The following is a 17,993-nucleotide window of genomic DNA, read 5'->3' on the forward strand; positions in this document are numbered from 1 at the left end:
AAATAATGAACTGAGAGAAAAATTCCTTACCTTTACTCCCGTGGTTGGCTTGCACACGCTAAAGGCCACAATCTATTTTTAAGCATGACCTCCAAAAATCAGGCACCATCATAATCCGAGGAGTCCAACTGCACTACGCATCATAAAGGTTAACTATTGGGGTCATGCTTCAAGTTACAAAGTTAACATTCCCAACATCATACAATTCTAAAAAGAGGTTAGGAAGTGGTAGAAACAATGTGACCAACTCAACCATAGCCTTTAGCTTTTGACCTTTCAGCTACATTTGCTGTGTGAAATTATAAAGGCTAAAGATTTACCATGCTAATTGCTGGATACATTTTCTGGAAACCCACCAAATTGTTTGAAATATGACTTCAGGGTAGTATCATCAGCTTCTTAAGACAAAGCCTCCGCGGCGATGAAGCCGCTAGCCTCTGACAGGGTAGCCCTGACAAATCGCCGGTCTTAATGCTGTGATGTGCAGTCGATAATATTTGGCTTCATTAATTCGCGTGCCCTGAGAAGACATCCCGGCCCTATTAGTCCTGAAATCTCATCCCCGTCTTGGCCATACCTCAGCTGTGACTCAACCGAGCAGCCAAGCGGATAATACGCCCTGAGCTCTGAAACATGTACCATTATAATTAGCTTTGTCAGGTCTGAGCCCCTACAACCCTCATGCAGATAATATGATAATATGTCTTCATAACCAGCTGACCTTACATGCTCAATATTTCTCCCCTTATGAAGATTACATGTCAATAAAGTAATTGAGTCCCGGGGTGTGCGGCGAGTGAAGATTTAGGTTATTGGACTTTTCAGGGGCAGTGATGTACGAGCGTTATTATTCCGCCTGTCAGGGGGATGCGCAAGGGAGGCCGAGGACAGTCCGAAGAGTGTCACGGGTGGGGCGGGCGGAAAATCATTTCTCATGAAGTGAGACGGATCAGCAGTTAATCATGGCCTCATAGCTTCATCTCTTCATGCGAACAGTGGATATGCCTTATCAATTAATAGTCGAAGAGACAATTCTTGGTTCGATGCTACTAACGATCTTTGCATAACTGCTGCAAGGATATATACTGCTAGTAGAATTTTTTCAAAATGTATTTATGCGTTGGGAATAATTAATGATTTCGATTTATTTAGAATTATTATTTAGAATTCAATTATTTAGATTTTTTTAATGTAATATATTCAGGCACTTTTCACTTAAACCAGGGGTGTCGACCTCCAGTCCTCGAGGGGCCGCGTTCCAATATGTTTTCCCGAATATGTGACCCTCGTTAAACACACCTGCGTGAAAAGATTTTGTTCATTTTCACGTTCTGATATATAGACATATATATATGGAATAATAATTATTAATAATTTTGTCAATTTTTGAACACGGCGGCAACATAAAATGGGACGAAAAAAAACATGTATTCACTCTCACCTGGTGCCGTACAGGTATTTACAAAGCCGTTAATATCAAACAGACCCTGTAACCTTGTCATAGGTACTTCTTGTCCTATGCTCCATGCTTCAGACTGTCTCCAAGAATCCCCATAAATATCTTTTGGTCCATCATAATTTGACTGTCAGCGCCAGAGACAGAGGTAATGGCATGTGAAAACAAGTGCGAGCAAACAATGGCGCTCTGACACATTTTCAACTGTGAGGGCGAGATGGAAGCCGGAGACACGCATAGGCGAGGTGGGACAGCAAATGTTAAAGGATATTTTAGCGTGTCCTCTCAGATTAGGCCTCGGAGATTGATATCTTCCAGTTAGATGAAGCCTTGACGTGAGTGATCCTTCCATCATTGTGACAAGTGGCTCTCGGCTAACGCTCACCCGTGTTGATGGGCACGTGCCGTACGCCACGAGGGCCCCGGCCAACGTACCCGCCCTCCTCTCGCTCTGCCATCTCCGATTTCTGTTGCCCTTCTCCCAACTGTGTCACGTCCAATCACTGTCCGGCTGGCCTGGCACTCGGTCGAGCAGGCGGGGAGCGGGAGCCCTTGGTAGGAGCTGCCTCACAGGCTTCAGGATGGACTTTGAAATGATTCTAATAACGGGGTGCCGGTGTGGCCGCAGACGGTCGAGTCACTTACAAAGACCAGGATGCCCGGGCACTGGAGGTGATCGGGTGTAGCCTGCCAGGTTGGCTAATGTTGAACGAGACATTGATTCGTTTGTTTGTCTGTGCTCCAAAGCTACGTTCAAACCGAGGACCGTTACGATTCATGTTTGGGGTTTTTTTGGGCTATGCAACAGTTGAAGAAAGTGCATTGGGAGCAAGAGTGGATGCATATAAAAGTGCACAAAATTTGGCCCACTATTTGTGACTTGATGGAAATGGGTGGTGACAGGTGGCGAGGTGCTGTTTTGCGCAACGATGCGTGAAGTCCATCATTGTCTGTGCGGTTTAGTTAACGTGGCACTTAGCGACTGACATTGTTCCGGAGCCAGCAAAACACTGTCATTGTCATGTCATTTGTCTTTTTGGGCCATCCGATTTGACATGCGTCGCACAGCCAGCGCCCCGCTGCCGGCGTCTTACCGACCGACGGTGGGCGTGTTTGCCGAGATGCGTTTTCCATGCGCTCGACGCGTTACTTGTGTGCCAAATGGTCTTCTCGGAGGCCACTTGTGTCCTTGCGCCGTGGCCGCGGACCTACAAGCTACCTTCCTTTGAAGACTTTTATGCGGTTGTAATTGACCTGACAATGGGGTTCATTACGCAGTCCCTTTCATGCTGTTTTGCCTGATAATTATTATTTAATGTGTTCAGATGGAGAGCATCATTAATTCATCCCTTCCTCCAATGTCAAAGAGATGAACAGTGAAGTTATCACTCTCTGGTGATTAATATTGCGCTCTTTTGTTATTGAATCCTGTCCCAGTGATTAAACCTTCATGGAGTGACTCACCAGCGGCTCCTATTAACGTCGACATTACCGAGCACCACCGATGCTCTAATTGCTGTTTTCAAGCCCCCCCTCCCCCCGCTCCAACCGTCCTGGCCAGAGCTTTGGAACACTTATCTGTAGCATTTCTTTTAATTAGAAATCCAGGGCCTAATGAAGACCGTAATCGATCAGTGTCATGGCGTCCGTGCGGTGGCGTGCGATTCATATGTTGACGGAGAAAATGAGCACCGGTGATTAGTGGCATCATTAGTGGCTCGGCGCGCCCTTAAGGCTTGACAATGTCGTTAAGTGACTGGCGCGGTAAGTAATCGTCTTGTCATTGTAGCGCTGACGGGAGATTTTTGTAATTGTTTTCCGTGAGAGTTGCTCGATGACGGCGGATGCCTCGTGAAAGACGCTCGGAGGAAACTTCATAATCTGGTGAAAGCTACCTCGTCTTATCTCCGCACTCCAGAGCGACTGTAACCACTGTTCTCTCCTGGCTCCGTGTGGAATAAATGTCACTAAAATTAATTTCATCCTTTCCCCCCCCCCCCCCCATTAGAACCTCCTTCCACCTTCACTCACACAGCCGCAGACACACAACAGTGATATCATACTTCAGTCAAAATTTATGTGCCCCGGAATTCAATTTCCTCTCTCGTCCTCGCGGGTTGGAAGTACAGCGACTGATAGGCGTTTATCCGCCTATAACTGTAATTCAGCCATCAGTGAATAATGCAGTCCTCTATTTAAAGCGTTTGATTATGGCCATTTAGTCAAATGGCGATGATGGAGTGTGGTGTTACATTGTTAAACATATACCTGTTTCCGTGTTACATGGCATGGATGTCATTTAGAATTAACATCTTTATTTTTAATCTTTAGGTACTCCTACACCAATGGTATCAAAAACTCCATCATGTTTTCTCAAACCGGGGCCTCAAATCCAAATAACTGTGCAGTGTACGTGTTAATAAATGCATTTAAATAGACGCCTTAACAACCTTTCCCATGACATATATCATGTCTTAATAAAAACTTCACAGCAGACGTGGCATCTGTACAGCTGGAGTTTGATAGTTGTGTGCAGTATGTCGTTCCTTCATTCTTTTATAGTCTTCCGGTCCAAAGCCAAATCTGCATTAAAGCACAATTTGGCAATAAAAAAAAAAAAATGCTGTTTAGCAATATTATTTTAATCTAATATTTTTTGGGAAGAGAATGAATATCATAATACTATATATTCAGCATGCAAAATGAGGAAGAGTGTTCCAGTTCTTCCAACAGTTCTTTGTTATGAACTGCGGGAAAGGCCATTTTCCCCACAGCAAAATAATTCTAAATATTTAGTTGAATTGCCTGACATGAAATGTCATCAAACTTGAAATATATGCTCAGGATGGAAGCATCTGAAATTCACAATTGCTTCCAGTGACTTGGAACAGGGTGTTCCAAAATAGCCTTTCTGATTCAGCAAGTCTAAATATAATCATGATGACCTGCAGCAGCTTGCTCTGGACTCAAATAAATGTGCATATAATGATCACTTCCAAATATTTGAATGAGGTGAGCGTCAGTGTTGCTACGCATGTGTTCTTCTACTGTCAGCGAGCCTTCCCTTTCTTCCTCTCCCCTCTCTCCCCTCCCCTCCCTCTTCTCTCCGCCGCCTCCTTGGCTTCTGCTGGGTGAAAAATGGCCCACATTTCCCTGATAGCCCATGTGGATGTGGAGAGTATAAATGGCTAATGAATTACAGATGAACATTGACGCAAATGAATCTCCCTGATGTCCCAGGGTTATATGGCAGCTATTTAAAAGTTTAATCAATACGCTGAAGTTGAGAACATGCAGCGGCTGCAGTTGTTTGGCCGCAGTAAACAGTCGGAGAAGGGAGCCAGCCCGAGCGCGGGACGTGCATCATGACGCCGGCTATTTGTGTTTAATGGACTAAATATTTTTTATTGCAGGAGGGTAAATGTCAGTTTACTTCACAAAGTTGCGCTCAGGAGTTTTGTTTCAGCCCGCCGCGAGGGAGACGGATGTCACCTCAGCTGTTAAAATGACGGAGTGTGCATGCACATCATTAAAATGACAACATGCACCTCGTAATAATTTTACTCAATAGAGTGAAGCAGCCATATTTGTACTTGTGTTTTTGAAAAGTGCCACCTTATATGCCTGACGATTTTTTTTCCAGACTTCTGGCCCAACTTTTGCTTAGCAACAAGTTGCTTCCATGACGTACTAGCGGCTTTTTAACATACTAAATGACAAATAGAACATTATTTTCCCTTTATTTTCATGTTTGTGGCATATTTAACAACTGAAAAGCAGCTGTGCGGCATAAGAGAAGGACACATCTGGAATATATTTGTCCTGCTTTGCTTTCCTGTTGCTTTTTTTTTTTTTTTTTAAGTGAATAATGGGTTTCATTGGTCATATGATTTACCTCATTGTCTTCCATCCATGAAATGAAACACGCATTTAATATTCTAGAGGGGAACATGCTTTGCGTGCCATAACAAGCTACATCACAGTCCAATGGCTGTTGGATTATGGGACACGGAGGGGTTATCTGTCTACCTGCCCCCACCCGCCCAGAGTAGCGGGTAGATGCTGACTGCATCTCGTGACGTTGGGCTGAGCTGATAAAAGGGTGACTGGAGATGGATGGTGAGCACAATAATAGCTGGGGCTCACAGCAGCGTACACCCCTCACGCTCATAAGTCACTCTTGCAGAAAAACTCTGACCCCCCTCTCTAAGCTCCCCCACATGCATGCTAGCATTTTGTCACTCCTTAGAGATAATACCAAAAGTGTAATTGCCTTGTTAATTGCACCCCCACCTCCTTTCCTCGTTGCATTTTTAGCCTCCTTGATGGATGGCGGTACTGATGGAATTGTTGGCTAAGTGGCCAAAAAGCAAGGGTGAGGGCAAATAAAGTCATAGGAATTGGTGAAAAGGGGGGAAGAGTAAAGGAGGATATAAGAGGCAGGCCGAGGGGAATAAGTTATAGGACGCGAAAAGGAGACAGCCAATGGATTCATGCCAAGAATAGATAACCTTGATGTTAAAAGCTACATCTGTCGGATATGTCTCGTCTGTGACATATTGATGGCCCTTGAAAAGAGTCAAGCTGATTGTATGCAGGGAACAATCATTAAAGCTTCTACAGCTCCCTCTTCTTTGACTTTCTCTTATCGCTGCATAATTTGGGCTGTGTGTATGCATGTGTGTGCGTTTGTGTGCGTGCCCTCTAATGAATGGCTTTTTTTTTTCAATGTGTTACAAACAGGATTACTCAATTAGTCGGCACTTAGGAGGCATCAAGTATTACGGAGAATTACGTGAGATGTAAGCCTAAAAAGATATTTTTTTTAAATGTGCATGAATTGCAGCATTTTTATTGGGTTCTTGTGGTCATTTTTCAGTTAGGAATACTAATCTTTGAAAAAGGATTCAAATTGTTGTCTCTTGTAGAAGAACCTGCACAAAAACTGGAACATCTTATTTTTTTGTACCATAGTACTTTATGTTTGGGAATTTACTCAGAATTTTGCTTTGTGATTTTCTTTTTTTTTTTTACACACCCCGGCGTGCCTGACAATTTAATTAGACTAGTCAAAATCAGGTCAAAGTTGTGGCGCAGGTGCACTGGATTTGCATTCAAATTTTTTGACACATTTTTCCCTGAAAATCAAATTCCAAGTTGTACGTCAACGAGGTATGGGAGCCCTTAAAAAGAGACTAGCTACTGAAAAACCAAAGATTCCAGCAGACACAAGCTTGAGGGTACATATTTGTAGACTTTCATGGCTAACCTTCACAGATGAAGTCAAGCTGAAGGGCCCTGTAGCCTTCGCGCTCTGCTGAGTTCACCGCTTGTCCGCGAGGGACTGAGAAGGACCGAGGGGCTCCAGTTCTTGGGCACTTATCAGGAGAAACTTTGTGAGCACTGATGATGCAACACCAGTTTTGGGAGAGAGAAAGACTAAATGGAAGAAGAGCAATAGGGACTCTTGGACTTTTCTAACTCTAGTTACATCCCAGCTCCGTTTTCATTAAAAGGTGCATAAAAAGAGTCCGACAAGTTCCCTTCACAGCGAGAGCCTGTGCTTATTACCGGAGAAGATGGACAAAGATGGCAGACAAAACGAGAGTAACTACGCTACACGTCCCTTTAAGTGCTTGTGACGCCTTTGGGAGCGCACCTGATGAACTTCTGCTTGATACCAAATTGCCAAAGCACTCCTCAGTGGATAACTTCCCAGTCACTCCACGATGGCAGTCCACTTTCACGCAAGCATAAGACACAGCGGGAACAGCCGTTCAAGTGACGGATTGTTACAAAAATATTTGCAGACTAAGAGTTTGGCCTTTCTACTGCTTGGCACCTGCGGTTGTTCTTTCAGCTTCTGTCCTCTTGATTAAGTGGATATTCTGTATTGTCCTCTTGGTGAATGCAACAGTGTGCTTCCATCATGGGTTGTCCTCTCAACAGGGGCTTGATGTCTTTTTAGCAACATGAACATGCTTCTCCATAATAAGAGTTGGAGGCAGACCTTGAGGTTTCTGCTATTAGAGGCCTATTGCATTGTGTTCTTCATTTACATTTAATCAATTTCGAATTAAAATGACTTTTTTCAAATGAGGTTGCTCACAGTTCCTTTGCAAAAATGCAAACGAAAATATCACCTGTCAAGGCTTTTTGAATTCGAGGAATGGCTTTTACTGGTACCTCCATCAGTTCCCATGGGAACGATTGTTGCTGAAACTCAGCAAATCACATCGGTGGAACAGACTGTTACATGGCCACCCACACCCCCACCCCGTCCGGTGCCTGTCTGATCAGACACCCCCAAGTCCTGCGGTGTCAAACCCAGTCTCCAACCCAGTCTCCAGCCATGTTACCTTTGTCCTCAGGCAAAATGTGGCAGCTGGAGTTTGGAACCTCCTTACTGTCATCCACACACACACGCAGACTGATGAGCATGTAGTAAATCCCACTCACGCACCGGGGGAGCAGGCAGGCATGGAGCTGGTCCCGGATGTTATCGGAGGTGACAGCTTCTCACACTTGAGTGTTTGGATCACCTCAAGTAGCTGGGCTGCGAGGGGGGAAAATGAGCACCGCTCCACTACAAAGTCCAGATTTAGATTGACTGAGCTTGTCCTCGGGCCCGTAGGCTGCTTCGACTGCTGCAGTCTGACAAGAACACCCACTGCTGCCGCAAGGGACTGCTGTGTGCACATCTGCCCGCACACTTCACATATATATATATGTGTGTGCATGCGTGCGACCACTTTGAGAAGAGCGACGTGTCAGGTTGCTTTAAAATTGAGGGTGGCATCAGAATATGCTTGGCACTAATACGGCACCAGTATCTCTGTCCCCGTTTCTGCTTTCTGTCACTTAGTCGCCATCTTCTCCCCGCCCTTGACAGTGTCTCTTTGGATTAGGTGATTGTAGTGGGAGCAGCCCTCATCCCGCCCGCGAGCGACACTACCTTCCCCAGTAGGGCCCCTCCTCTCTCGCCGCCTTCTGCTCTCACTTCGCACTTGATGTTAAAAAGCCTGGCGAAAGACGTAGTTGTTCTCCTGTCAGAGGATCATTGACAGCACTAATGCCACTTGTCCTTGCCTCGATTGGCGAGAGGTGATACCAAGCTGTGGCCCGCCCGCCCAACCGCCCGCCTCATCAAGTGGCGGCGTGTGACTCGAGACGCGATAGCCCTCCAAAAAAGCGGCCATTTTGGTTGTCTGATGATGCAGGGTGTCTTTTATTTACATTTTTGCATTCAGCATTCACAAACACGTTCTAGGTTTTAAGACATTGTTTCTCAAGGGTACGAGGGAGCAATTGAAATCAAACATGAGTGCAGCTCGTTCATTAGCAAATCCACCATTGATTATTATGATGTCATGTGTTTTATACGCCTGTTAAATGAATGAACAAATGCACTCTTGACATGTCACACACCTGCCTTGATAGGGGATTATGCTTGTCCTCGTAGGTGTCGTCTTGAAGGTGAAAAGATATACTCTCTCCTCAAAACAAACTTCATATTCTAACCATGGGGCTTGCTTCATTTAAATCTTGTTATGATTGGGCAAATTGCTTCTGAAGTGTATGATTTGGTTTCTTTTGACAATTTTTAGGCCACTTTGCCAAGTGCCGTTACGTCTACTACGGCAAGCATTCCGAAGGAAACAGATTCATCCAAAACGACCAGCTTTGATGGCACCGTCTGGTCCAGGAACAAGAGGGACATCGGAGAACATGGCTGATGACGCACAGGAAGAAAAAGAATGCAATTTATTTATTTACATTCCGCTGATGATAATGCACTTAAATCAATCAACTGCTTTGAATCGGTAACAAAAATATCTTTTAAGACAGTATTGTTGACTTGTGGAGCTGCCTTCTGCTTGCGTGTGCGCACACACACACACACACACACACATACACACACAGTGACAAACAGTTCCAAGCTATTGCGTGTCTCAGCCTGGCAGCCATGATGGATCACCCATCTACTGCTGCCACTAATCAAGGGTGAAAGGGGTGACGGTCACACACCTGAGACCTGACATGGACACATCCGATCCCCCCCACACACACACATACATACACAAGCACACACACTCGCACAAAATAGAAAGCTCTAAAATGTTGCAAAATGTTGGCGATTGGACTCTTTCGATTTAAAACAAAAAAATGATCTGGTTACTAGTCTTATTTTAGATGGCGAAAGAAAATCTTCAAATCTCAATTTGATTGTATGAATACATTGCAATGAATATGCAAAATACAATGAATGTTTGAATTCCACAATGTACAATGAATTCCACTGTTTTTAGTCAATGAAATGTAATCTACAATATAATTTTGGACCATATTTTGTAAAATTTTTCACCCGTAATACTTATAAGCATGTTGAGCTGTTGTTCATTTGGGGACCAGTGACCAAGATTAATGTTACAAATCAGGCATTATGACGAATTCCTCATTTATGCTAACACAAAACTTTTTAATTGTTTTAAACCTATTGTTTAGCCATTTAACATTTGTACTTTTTTTGTGACTGTCAATCAGTTAACATTACATGATTGTGTACCTGCTCCTATGATTAATTTCAACTGAAGTATAAACAAATTGCACCAGACACTTGCCTTGAATCTAATACTCATTGGGCATAGGGCAGTTAACATCAGGCGTGGTGCCAATGTTAGTGTTTGTCGCTAATTACTGATATGATGCAAAACAGTCCATTTAAATTGAAAGCCCAAATCACCGTCTGTATCCTGAAACATGATTTGTCCCGGCTGACTCTGGGCAAAAGTTTGGCTACAGCAGACATACAGTAGCTTGGCTGCAATTCCTTAATAGTAGTGCATGACAAAGTCTAAAACGGCATTGTCCAAATACTTCTGGAGCGCTCACACATCCAGTACAAAGGCTAGCAAAGGAGCCTGCGGGGCTTCTAATGCAGAATGTCACTGATCTGTTCTGATGAAGTAGCGTGTCATTTTTGCTTTAGCAGGAAGTTCCCAAGCAGCCAGCAGCTGTGATGCCGCCGAGTTCAGGGTCAAGAAGGCCGCAGCCTGCAGGTGAATGTGCATCTCTTATACCTTAATTAACCTAGCAGCCTTAAAAAGGCATACCTCACGAGCTCAGAGACGAGCAAATGTCAAGGCGCCGTGGCACCGTGGCACCGTGGCACCGGCGTCCGTTCTCAAGATGCGCTTTGCGCTCCGGTGTGGCAGCTCGAGAAGGAACGCACGCTTGACGAGGATGGGAAGTGACACTCACCAAACTCGGGATGTCCTCCAGCCAGCTCCGGTGGCTCAGCGCCTGTCAATTCTAGCTCCGTCACCGGCAGTGGCTCAATGGCAGCGCCTGTGACACATGTCACAAACTTTTAAATGTCTGCTCTTTTCAGCAGGATGGCTGGGCGCTCGCTGCAGCCAGGGGAAGGATGACATTTGTAGCGTGTGTGTGTGTGTGTGTGTTTGTGTTCTTGCCTTTGCACGTGTTGTTGCGCGGCCCTCTTCTTCCTGCCTCCTCGGGCTGTCAGTCCCAGTTTCCTGTGAGCATATCACAACGCAGACAAATAAATCTTGTCATTTTGAAACGCCGCCACTAGTGACCACGCTCCTGAATGACATGTCAGCTGGAATATGGTCACACAGTCCTGTGGGAAGTGGGCGCCGACTACACTCGCATTTCAAATTGACGGAAGGCGATCACAATAGTGCATGATCTCTGACATTTCCATTGACTATCTGAGCATAAGAGTAAGTAACACAGCATAGGTTGACACAAACGAGTTGAACCCCCAACTGTTGAATTTGACCATTTTTATTTGTAAAGCTCCTAAATCTCATTTTTTATTCCATTTCTCCTAACACAAATGGTGGCTGTGCGTGATTGACCTCCCCAAAAGGCACGCTCTTGTTCTGTGTGACTCCCTCCCCTGTCAAAATCACTAAAGGCCAATCATCCCATCACAGCGTTCAAAGCCCAGAGCTGTGATGGCTGATTGACATCGGCTAATGCAAATATACAAGGAGCCGCAGGAAGAAAGGGGACTCGTCTTTGAGTGACAACAGAAAAATGAGGGTCGTTAAAAAAGAAAAAAACATTTTTTGAAATACTTCCAAAAATAAATAAGCCATGTCTTAGTGTTTCATTTTTAAAAAATCTGATTTTGTTTTTGTTTGATATACTAAAATCATTTTGTTTTTTGGATACAAATATTTTTATTGTGGAGAAACAATTTGAAGCAGAGCTGAGTAGGGGGTGAATTAGAATTCAGCAATGTAACATATTAAGGACGATAAAAAGAAAACCAATAAATTTATTTCACGGGGAAAAAATGATATTTAGACGAGTGTGGCACTTATTTTCATCGTGCTTGCTCTTCGACAAGAAACATTTGTCATTGGTTGAGGGACGGAGGTTTGTGTGTGTGTGTGTGGGGGGGGGGGGGTCTGTGCTGTTCTAATTAGCTTGTCAGGGGGCCTCAGGCTGAGCGGGCTGCTTGTGCTAAGAAAGATGGACACACTGACACGCGAGCTGACAGCCAGTCGATAATGTGGCAATTAATGTCATAAATAATTCCACTGCCAATTATGTCAAAATGGACTTTCACGCTGCTACTCCCTTATCATTTCCTCTGATAAGAAGAACAAGTCCTCTATAATTAAATGGCTTTTTATATGGAAATAGAACATAGCCCCTTCACATGGTGCCGCAAGGAAAACATTGTGAATAAGAATGAATCTGCTTTCTCTGACCTTTACCTCAATGGAGTCATGTGACACAACCTCCAGGCTCTTAAAATGTCATTGGCTTGTTTGCTCTACAAAAGATAACCTCATTGGAGAATACAAAGACAATTAGGAACTAGTGATCGATCCTCACTGATATCCGTAAAAGGTTGCGAATGCTTAACCATTAGCGGGAGTATTGATCGTGACACTGCATCACTCGCTGGGAAAAAATGATAACCGTTCCTGGGAATGAGAGGCTGATCAATTGTGGCAGGTCTGTGCTGAAATGCTTCTCAGATGTGAATGTGTTGTTCTCAACGCTTTTTCTTGCAAATTTTTCTAAATAGAAACATAAATCCATGGCCAATCCTGAAAAAAAAAAAAACGGTTGCATTCTCAGCATTCCCTCAATAAATGCTTTACAGTGACTTCCCGGTGGCTTGTTTGTCACGCCAAGTGGCAGAGGCGAACGACAACCACTCACCATCAGGCTGACACGAACCCCCCCACTTGCCACTTGCCAAATGTATGAGCAGATAAAGTAGGCTCAGCACATGTTAAGGCCTCCTAATGCACTGTAAAACAACGTTGAACGCGTCACGTCTCGCCTATCTCGGGGCTGCGAAGGTGGCCCTGATGCGAATAATATACAGCCTGCCAGCTTCAAGGTTGTGTTCACGTGCGCAACTACGCTGCCAAAGGCCTTGAGAAGACTATTTGACTAAGTGAGTAAATCAGCCGCCTGCTTGGCATTTCTATTACACCGCCGTGAACAAGGAGAAATAATGACATGCTCTAACCAATCACAATGACTGCACGGAGGCAACAGAGAACCTTGTCTTTGTTATTGTTGTTGTTGTTTACCTGTGGTTTTGTAGTTGATTAGAAGTGCATGTTACGTGCTCGTCACGGCATTTTCCACATTATTTACATAAGGATGTTATTAGAGGGAAAAATGAAAATGACATCACAGTTACTAGTCACAGCTCAGATTGTGAATCACATGACCAAACTCAAGATGAGAGGAGAGCCATGATTTTTTTAAATAATTGGTTCACATAAAATATATATATATATTTTCTCTCAAAAAGTTATTATTTGTAAAAGCTATTTTACTAAAATGCCTTTTTTATTACTTGAATGTGATTCAATGCTTATAAAATGTTCAACGTTTTCACTTTTTTTTGTTTTATGATAAGCCTAGGCTTCTTCCTACTCCTTTTTGAGCAGTGATATATATTTGTTTTTTTTTTTATTCTTTAAATCATGTTCGAAATAAAGATCCATACTACTCATATTACATTCATTGTCTCTTAGAAAAGCCATTTCTCGTTTTTGTACTTAATTGTTGTGTCATTTATTGGACATGCATTGCTTGTTTTGAATCAAGCACTTAAATGAACCTGTTAGCATAATTAATGTGAGCATCCCGAGGGGCTGATGAATATTAATCATTGGCACTGTCAGTTGCATGGCTGCTTTTTTTTATTCTCATAAAATACTGACCTTTACCTAGATCATGATTTTTTATTTATTTATTTTCATGGAAAACTGTATTTACTCTTTTTTTATCATCATCAAATTCCAACTTTTTTTTCTCTTTAGACTTTGTCCTCAAAGTAAACTTTATTCTCCTAATGTTAGGGCACCTATAGTCCATCAGGTTTTGTTTTCAATTGAGACAAAGCCACAAAAAGTAAAATTCTAGAATGGTTGCATGTTATATGAATATGAAATGAGACATTGTCGCTTTTGCAGTGTCACAGGCATCATTAAAACAACAATGACATGCAGTTTGGCAGGAGAAATGCGCTAATGATAGAGAATTGCAGGAGCACGACGAGGCACGCATGTAATGCATGCATGTTAATGTTTACGCCCTGAGGCTTCGGAGGCTTTATTTAACACGACACAAAGCATCAGCCATTGATTTTACACGCTCGACTTCATCAATCAAACATTTGAACGCACATCCCGGGATACATTGACATTTACAGCTTCTTCCTGCACAGCACATGGATGTGTCCGCATCCATATGCATGTGCGTTACAAACTACAAAGACATTGTATATCTTTATGATTAAAAAAAAAATTACTTGTAACTAATGACCCTTACAAAAAATGAAATAAATTTGAAAAACAATTGTTTTCCTGTCGTGACCTTGTGAAAATGAATACAACGTTTCCCAAATTGGTTAATTCTCAAATTTTATTCTTGCAAATTATGACCTGATTCACACAAAATTGTTTCAAATTCATCCGTTCAATGACCCAATTAATTACTTGAATTCAGTGAAATGCGGTGAGGGTCATGACTGGAGAGGCACTGACGTCTCTCACCCCCACTTTCTGATTGGCTCTTTGATCTGACGTCACTCGGACACTCCATTAGGTACACCGCCATTTTCAGTTGTACCTACCAGTTGTAGCGAACGATTTGAACAAATCTTTTGAGTGAACCGATTCTAAAGAATGCACATGACTAGTACAAAAGAGTACAAACGGCCAAGGTCTGACGTGTCGCAATAGTCGATCGGTGACACGGGCTATCGCTCGGTAAGAGCTTGGTTCGATCACAGGTGCGAGCACATACCATAATGTGCTTTTAGAATTGGAACCTCGCTTTGTACAAGTGGACGCACATGCAAACATTTCAATTATTAAATTTTCATTCCTTTATTCTTTTACCTCGTGTAGTGTACCAATTGAAGTGTCCGTGAGGTGTACCTAATCACAGGCCACTTCATTAGGGAAAAAGCTTAAGTGAAAGTAAAAAGTGCCACACCCGCCCTCACCCCCACCTCCTGATTGGCTGTTTGATCTGTGACGTCAAACACAAGACAAGTTTTAACATAAATGTTTATTAAAAATAATAATATTAAAAGTGAATTTCAAACCAGCAATTTAATGTGAAATTGCAGTAGATATATTGGATAAATATATTTAGGCGTATGTATGCATACACGTTATTTAAAAACTACTATAAGTGTTACACTACTATACACCAGTGTTTACCAGCTCAGTGGCCTAAGAGGAGAGTGTCCGCCCTGAGTTTGGGAGGTTGGGGGTTCAACCCCCAGCCGAGTCATACCAGTGACTCTAACAATGGTACCCATTTCTTCCCTGCTTGGCACTCAGTGTAAGGGGTTGAAATGGGGCCCCCCTGCTGCTCACAATCATTGGGACTTTAACGTATAAAATCAGTGGGGCCTCAAAGTTTTGACATAGAAAAATTGCAACACAGTTGCCCGTGTGCTGCCCCATATAACCATACCGATTTGCTTGTGAGCTGATCCATAAAACCATATAGATTCCACCTAAGGTAAGTGAGTGTTCAGTAGTGTAGTGGTTAGTGCTCTGGACTCTCACCCCAGCGACCTGGGTTCGAATCTCAGTCGGGTCTCAAACTTTTATCATTGAAAATTTGCAACAGTTGCCCGTGTGCTGCCCCATATAACCATATAGATTCTACCTAAGGTAAGTGAGTGTTCCATAGTGTAGTGGTTAGTGCTCTGGACTCTCACCCCAGTGACCCAGGTTCGACGCTCAGTGGGGCCTCAAATTTTTATCAAAGAAAATTTGCAACAGTTGCCCGTGTGCTGCCCCATATAACCATATAGATCCCACCTAAGATAAGCGAGTGTTCCATAGTGTAGTGGTTAGTGCTCTGGCCTGTCACCTCAGCGACCCGGGTTTGAATCTCAGTGGTGCCGCAAAGTTTTATCATTGAAAATTTGCAGCAGTTGCCCGTGTGCTGCCCCATATAACCATATGGATTCCACCCAAGCTAAGCGAGTGTTCCATAGTGTAGTGGTTAGTCCTCTGGACTCTCACCCCAGCGACCCGGGTTCGAATCTCAGTGGGGTCTCAAACTTTTATCATTGAAAATTTGCAACACAGTTTCCCGTGTGCTGTCCCATATAACTATATAGATTCCACCTAAGGTAAGCGAGTGTTCCATAGTGTAGTGGCTAGTGCTCTGGACTCTCACCCCTGCGACCCGGGTTCGAATCTCAGTGGGGCCTTAAACTTTTATCATTGAAAATTTGCAACACAGTTGCCCGTGTGCTGTCCCATATAACCATATAGATTCTACCTAAGGTAAGTGAGTGTTCCATAGTGTAGTGGTTAGTGCTCTGGACTCTCACCCCAGTGACCCAGGTTCGACTCTCAGTGGGGCCTCAAATTTTTATCAAAGAAAATTTGCAACAGTTGCCCGTGTGCTGCCCTATATAACCATATAGATTCAACCTAAGGTAAGCGAGTGTTCCATAGTGTAGTGGTTAGTCCTCTGGACTCTCACCCCAGCGACCCGGGTTCGAATCTCAGTGGGGTCTCAAACTTTTATCATTGAAAATTTGCAACACAGTTTTCCGTGTGCTGTCCCATATAACCATATAGATTCCACTGAAGCTAAGCGAGTGTTCCATAGTGTAGTGGCTAGTGCTCTGGACTCTCACCCCAGTGACCCAGGTTCGACTCTCAGTGGGGCCTCAAATTTTTATCAAAGAAAATTTGTAACAGTTGCCCGTGTGCTGCCCCATATAACCATATAGATTCAACCTAAGGTAAGCGAGTGTTCCATAGTGTAGTGGTTAGTCCTCTGGACTCTCACCCCAGCGACCCGGGTTCGAATCTCAGTGGGGTCTCAAACTTTTATCATTGAAAATTTGCAACAGTTGCCCGTGTGCTGCCCTATATAACCATATAGATTCCACCTAAGGTAAGCGAGTGTTCCGTAGTGTATTGGTTAGTGCTCTGGACTCTCACCCCAGCGACCCGGGTTCAAATCTCAGTGGGGCCTCAAACTTTTATCATTGAAAATTTGCAACACAGTTTCCCGTGTGCTGTCCCATATAACTATATAGATTCCACCTAAGGTAAGCGAGTGTTCCATAGTGTAGTGGCTAGTGCTCTGGACTCTCACCCCTGCGACCCGGGTTCGAATCTCAGTGGGGCCTTAAACTTTTATCATTGAAAATTTGCAACACAGTTGCCCGTGTGCTGTCCCATATAACCATATAGATTCCACCTAAGGTAAGTGAGTGTTCCGTAGTGTAGTGGCTAGTGCTCTGGACTCTCATCCCAGCGACCCGGGTTCGAATCTCAGTGGGGCCTCAAACTTTTATCATTGAAAATTTACAACACAGTTGCCCGTGCGCTGTCCCATATAACCATATAGATTCCACCTAAGGTAAGCGAGTGTTCCATAGTGTAGTGGTTAGTGCTCTGGACTCTCACCCCAGCGACCTGGGTTCGAATCTCAGTGGGGCCTCAAACTTTTATCATTGAAAATTTGCAACACAGTTGCCCGTGTGCTGTCCCATATAACCATATAGATTCCACTTAAGGTAAGCGAGTGTTCCATGGTGTAGTGGCTAGTGCTCTGGACTCTCACCCCAGCAACCCGGGTTCGAATCTCAGTGGGGCCTCAAACTTTTATCATTGAAAATTTGCAACACAGTTGCCCGTGTGCTGTCCCATATAACCATATAGATTCCACCTAAGGTAAGCGAGTGTTCCATAGTGTAGTGGTTAGTGCTCTGGACTCTCACCCCAGCGACCCGGGTTCGAATCTCAGTGGGGCCTCAAAATCTTATCATAGAAAATTTGCAACGCAGTTGCTCGTGTCCTGCCCCATATGACCATACACCTCCATACAAAGCTTGGGGTTAGGGTGAGAGTTAGGGTTAGACTGAGGTTAGGAATAGAGCTAGGGTGAGGGTTAGAGCTACGGATAGGGATAGGGTTAGAGCTACAGCTAGGGTTAGGGTTATTTTTGGTTGGTAGTTTAGACTGGGGTTAGGGTTAGG

The 17,993-nt window shown here is 43.8% G+C and overlaps 1 protein-coding gene and 1 long non-coding RNA gene across 2 annotated transcripts in view; both read left to right on the forward strand.

Moving 5' to 3' along the window:
• Positions 1-10,070, forward strand: part of lrmda (leucine rich melanocyte differentiation associated) — a 159,720-nt gene extending 149,650 nt beyond the window's left edge. Inside the window, exon 7 of the mRNA XM_068652640.1 lies at positions 9,064-10,070. Coding sequence (XP_068508741.1) covers positions 9,064-9,143 — 80 coding nt within the window. The 3' untranslated portion in view covers positions 9,144-10,070. The remainder of the gene's footprint in view (positions 1-9,063) is intronic.
• A 274-nt stretch (positions 10,071-10,344) lies between these two features.
• LOC125978875 (uncharacterized) lies at positions 10,345-14,323 on the forward strand. The gene is made up of 2 exons (XR_007485149.2): positions 10,345-10,515; positions 10,672-14,323. It is a non-coding gene; the product is annotated as an uncharacterized lncRNA (long non-coding RNA).
• The last annotated feature ends 3,670 nt before the right edge of the window (positions 14,324-17,993 follow it).

Source organism: Syngnathus scovelli, chromosome 12 (assembly GCF_024217435.2).
Source record: "Syngnathus scovelli strain Florida chromosome 12, RoL_Ssco_1.2, whole genome shotgun sequence".
NCBI classification, from domain to species: domain Eukaryota; kingdom Metazoa; phylum Chordata; class Actinopteri; order Syngnathiformes; family Syngnathidae; genus Syngnathus; species Syngnathus scovelli.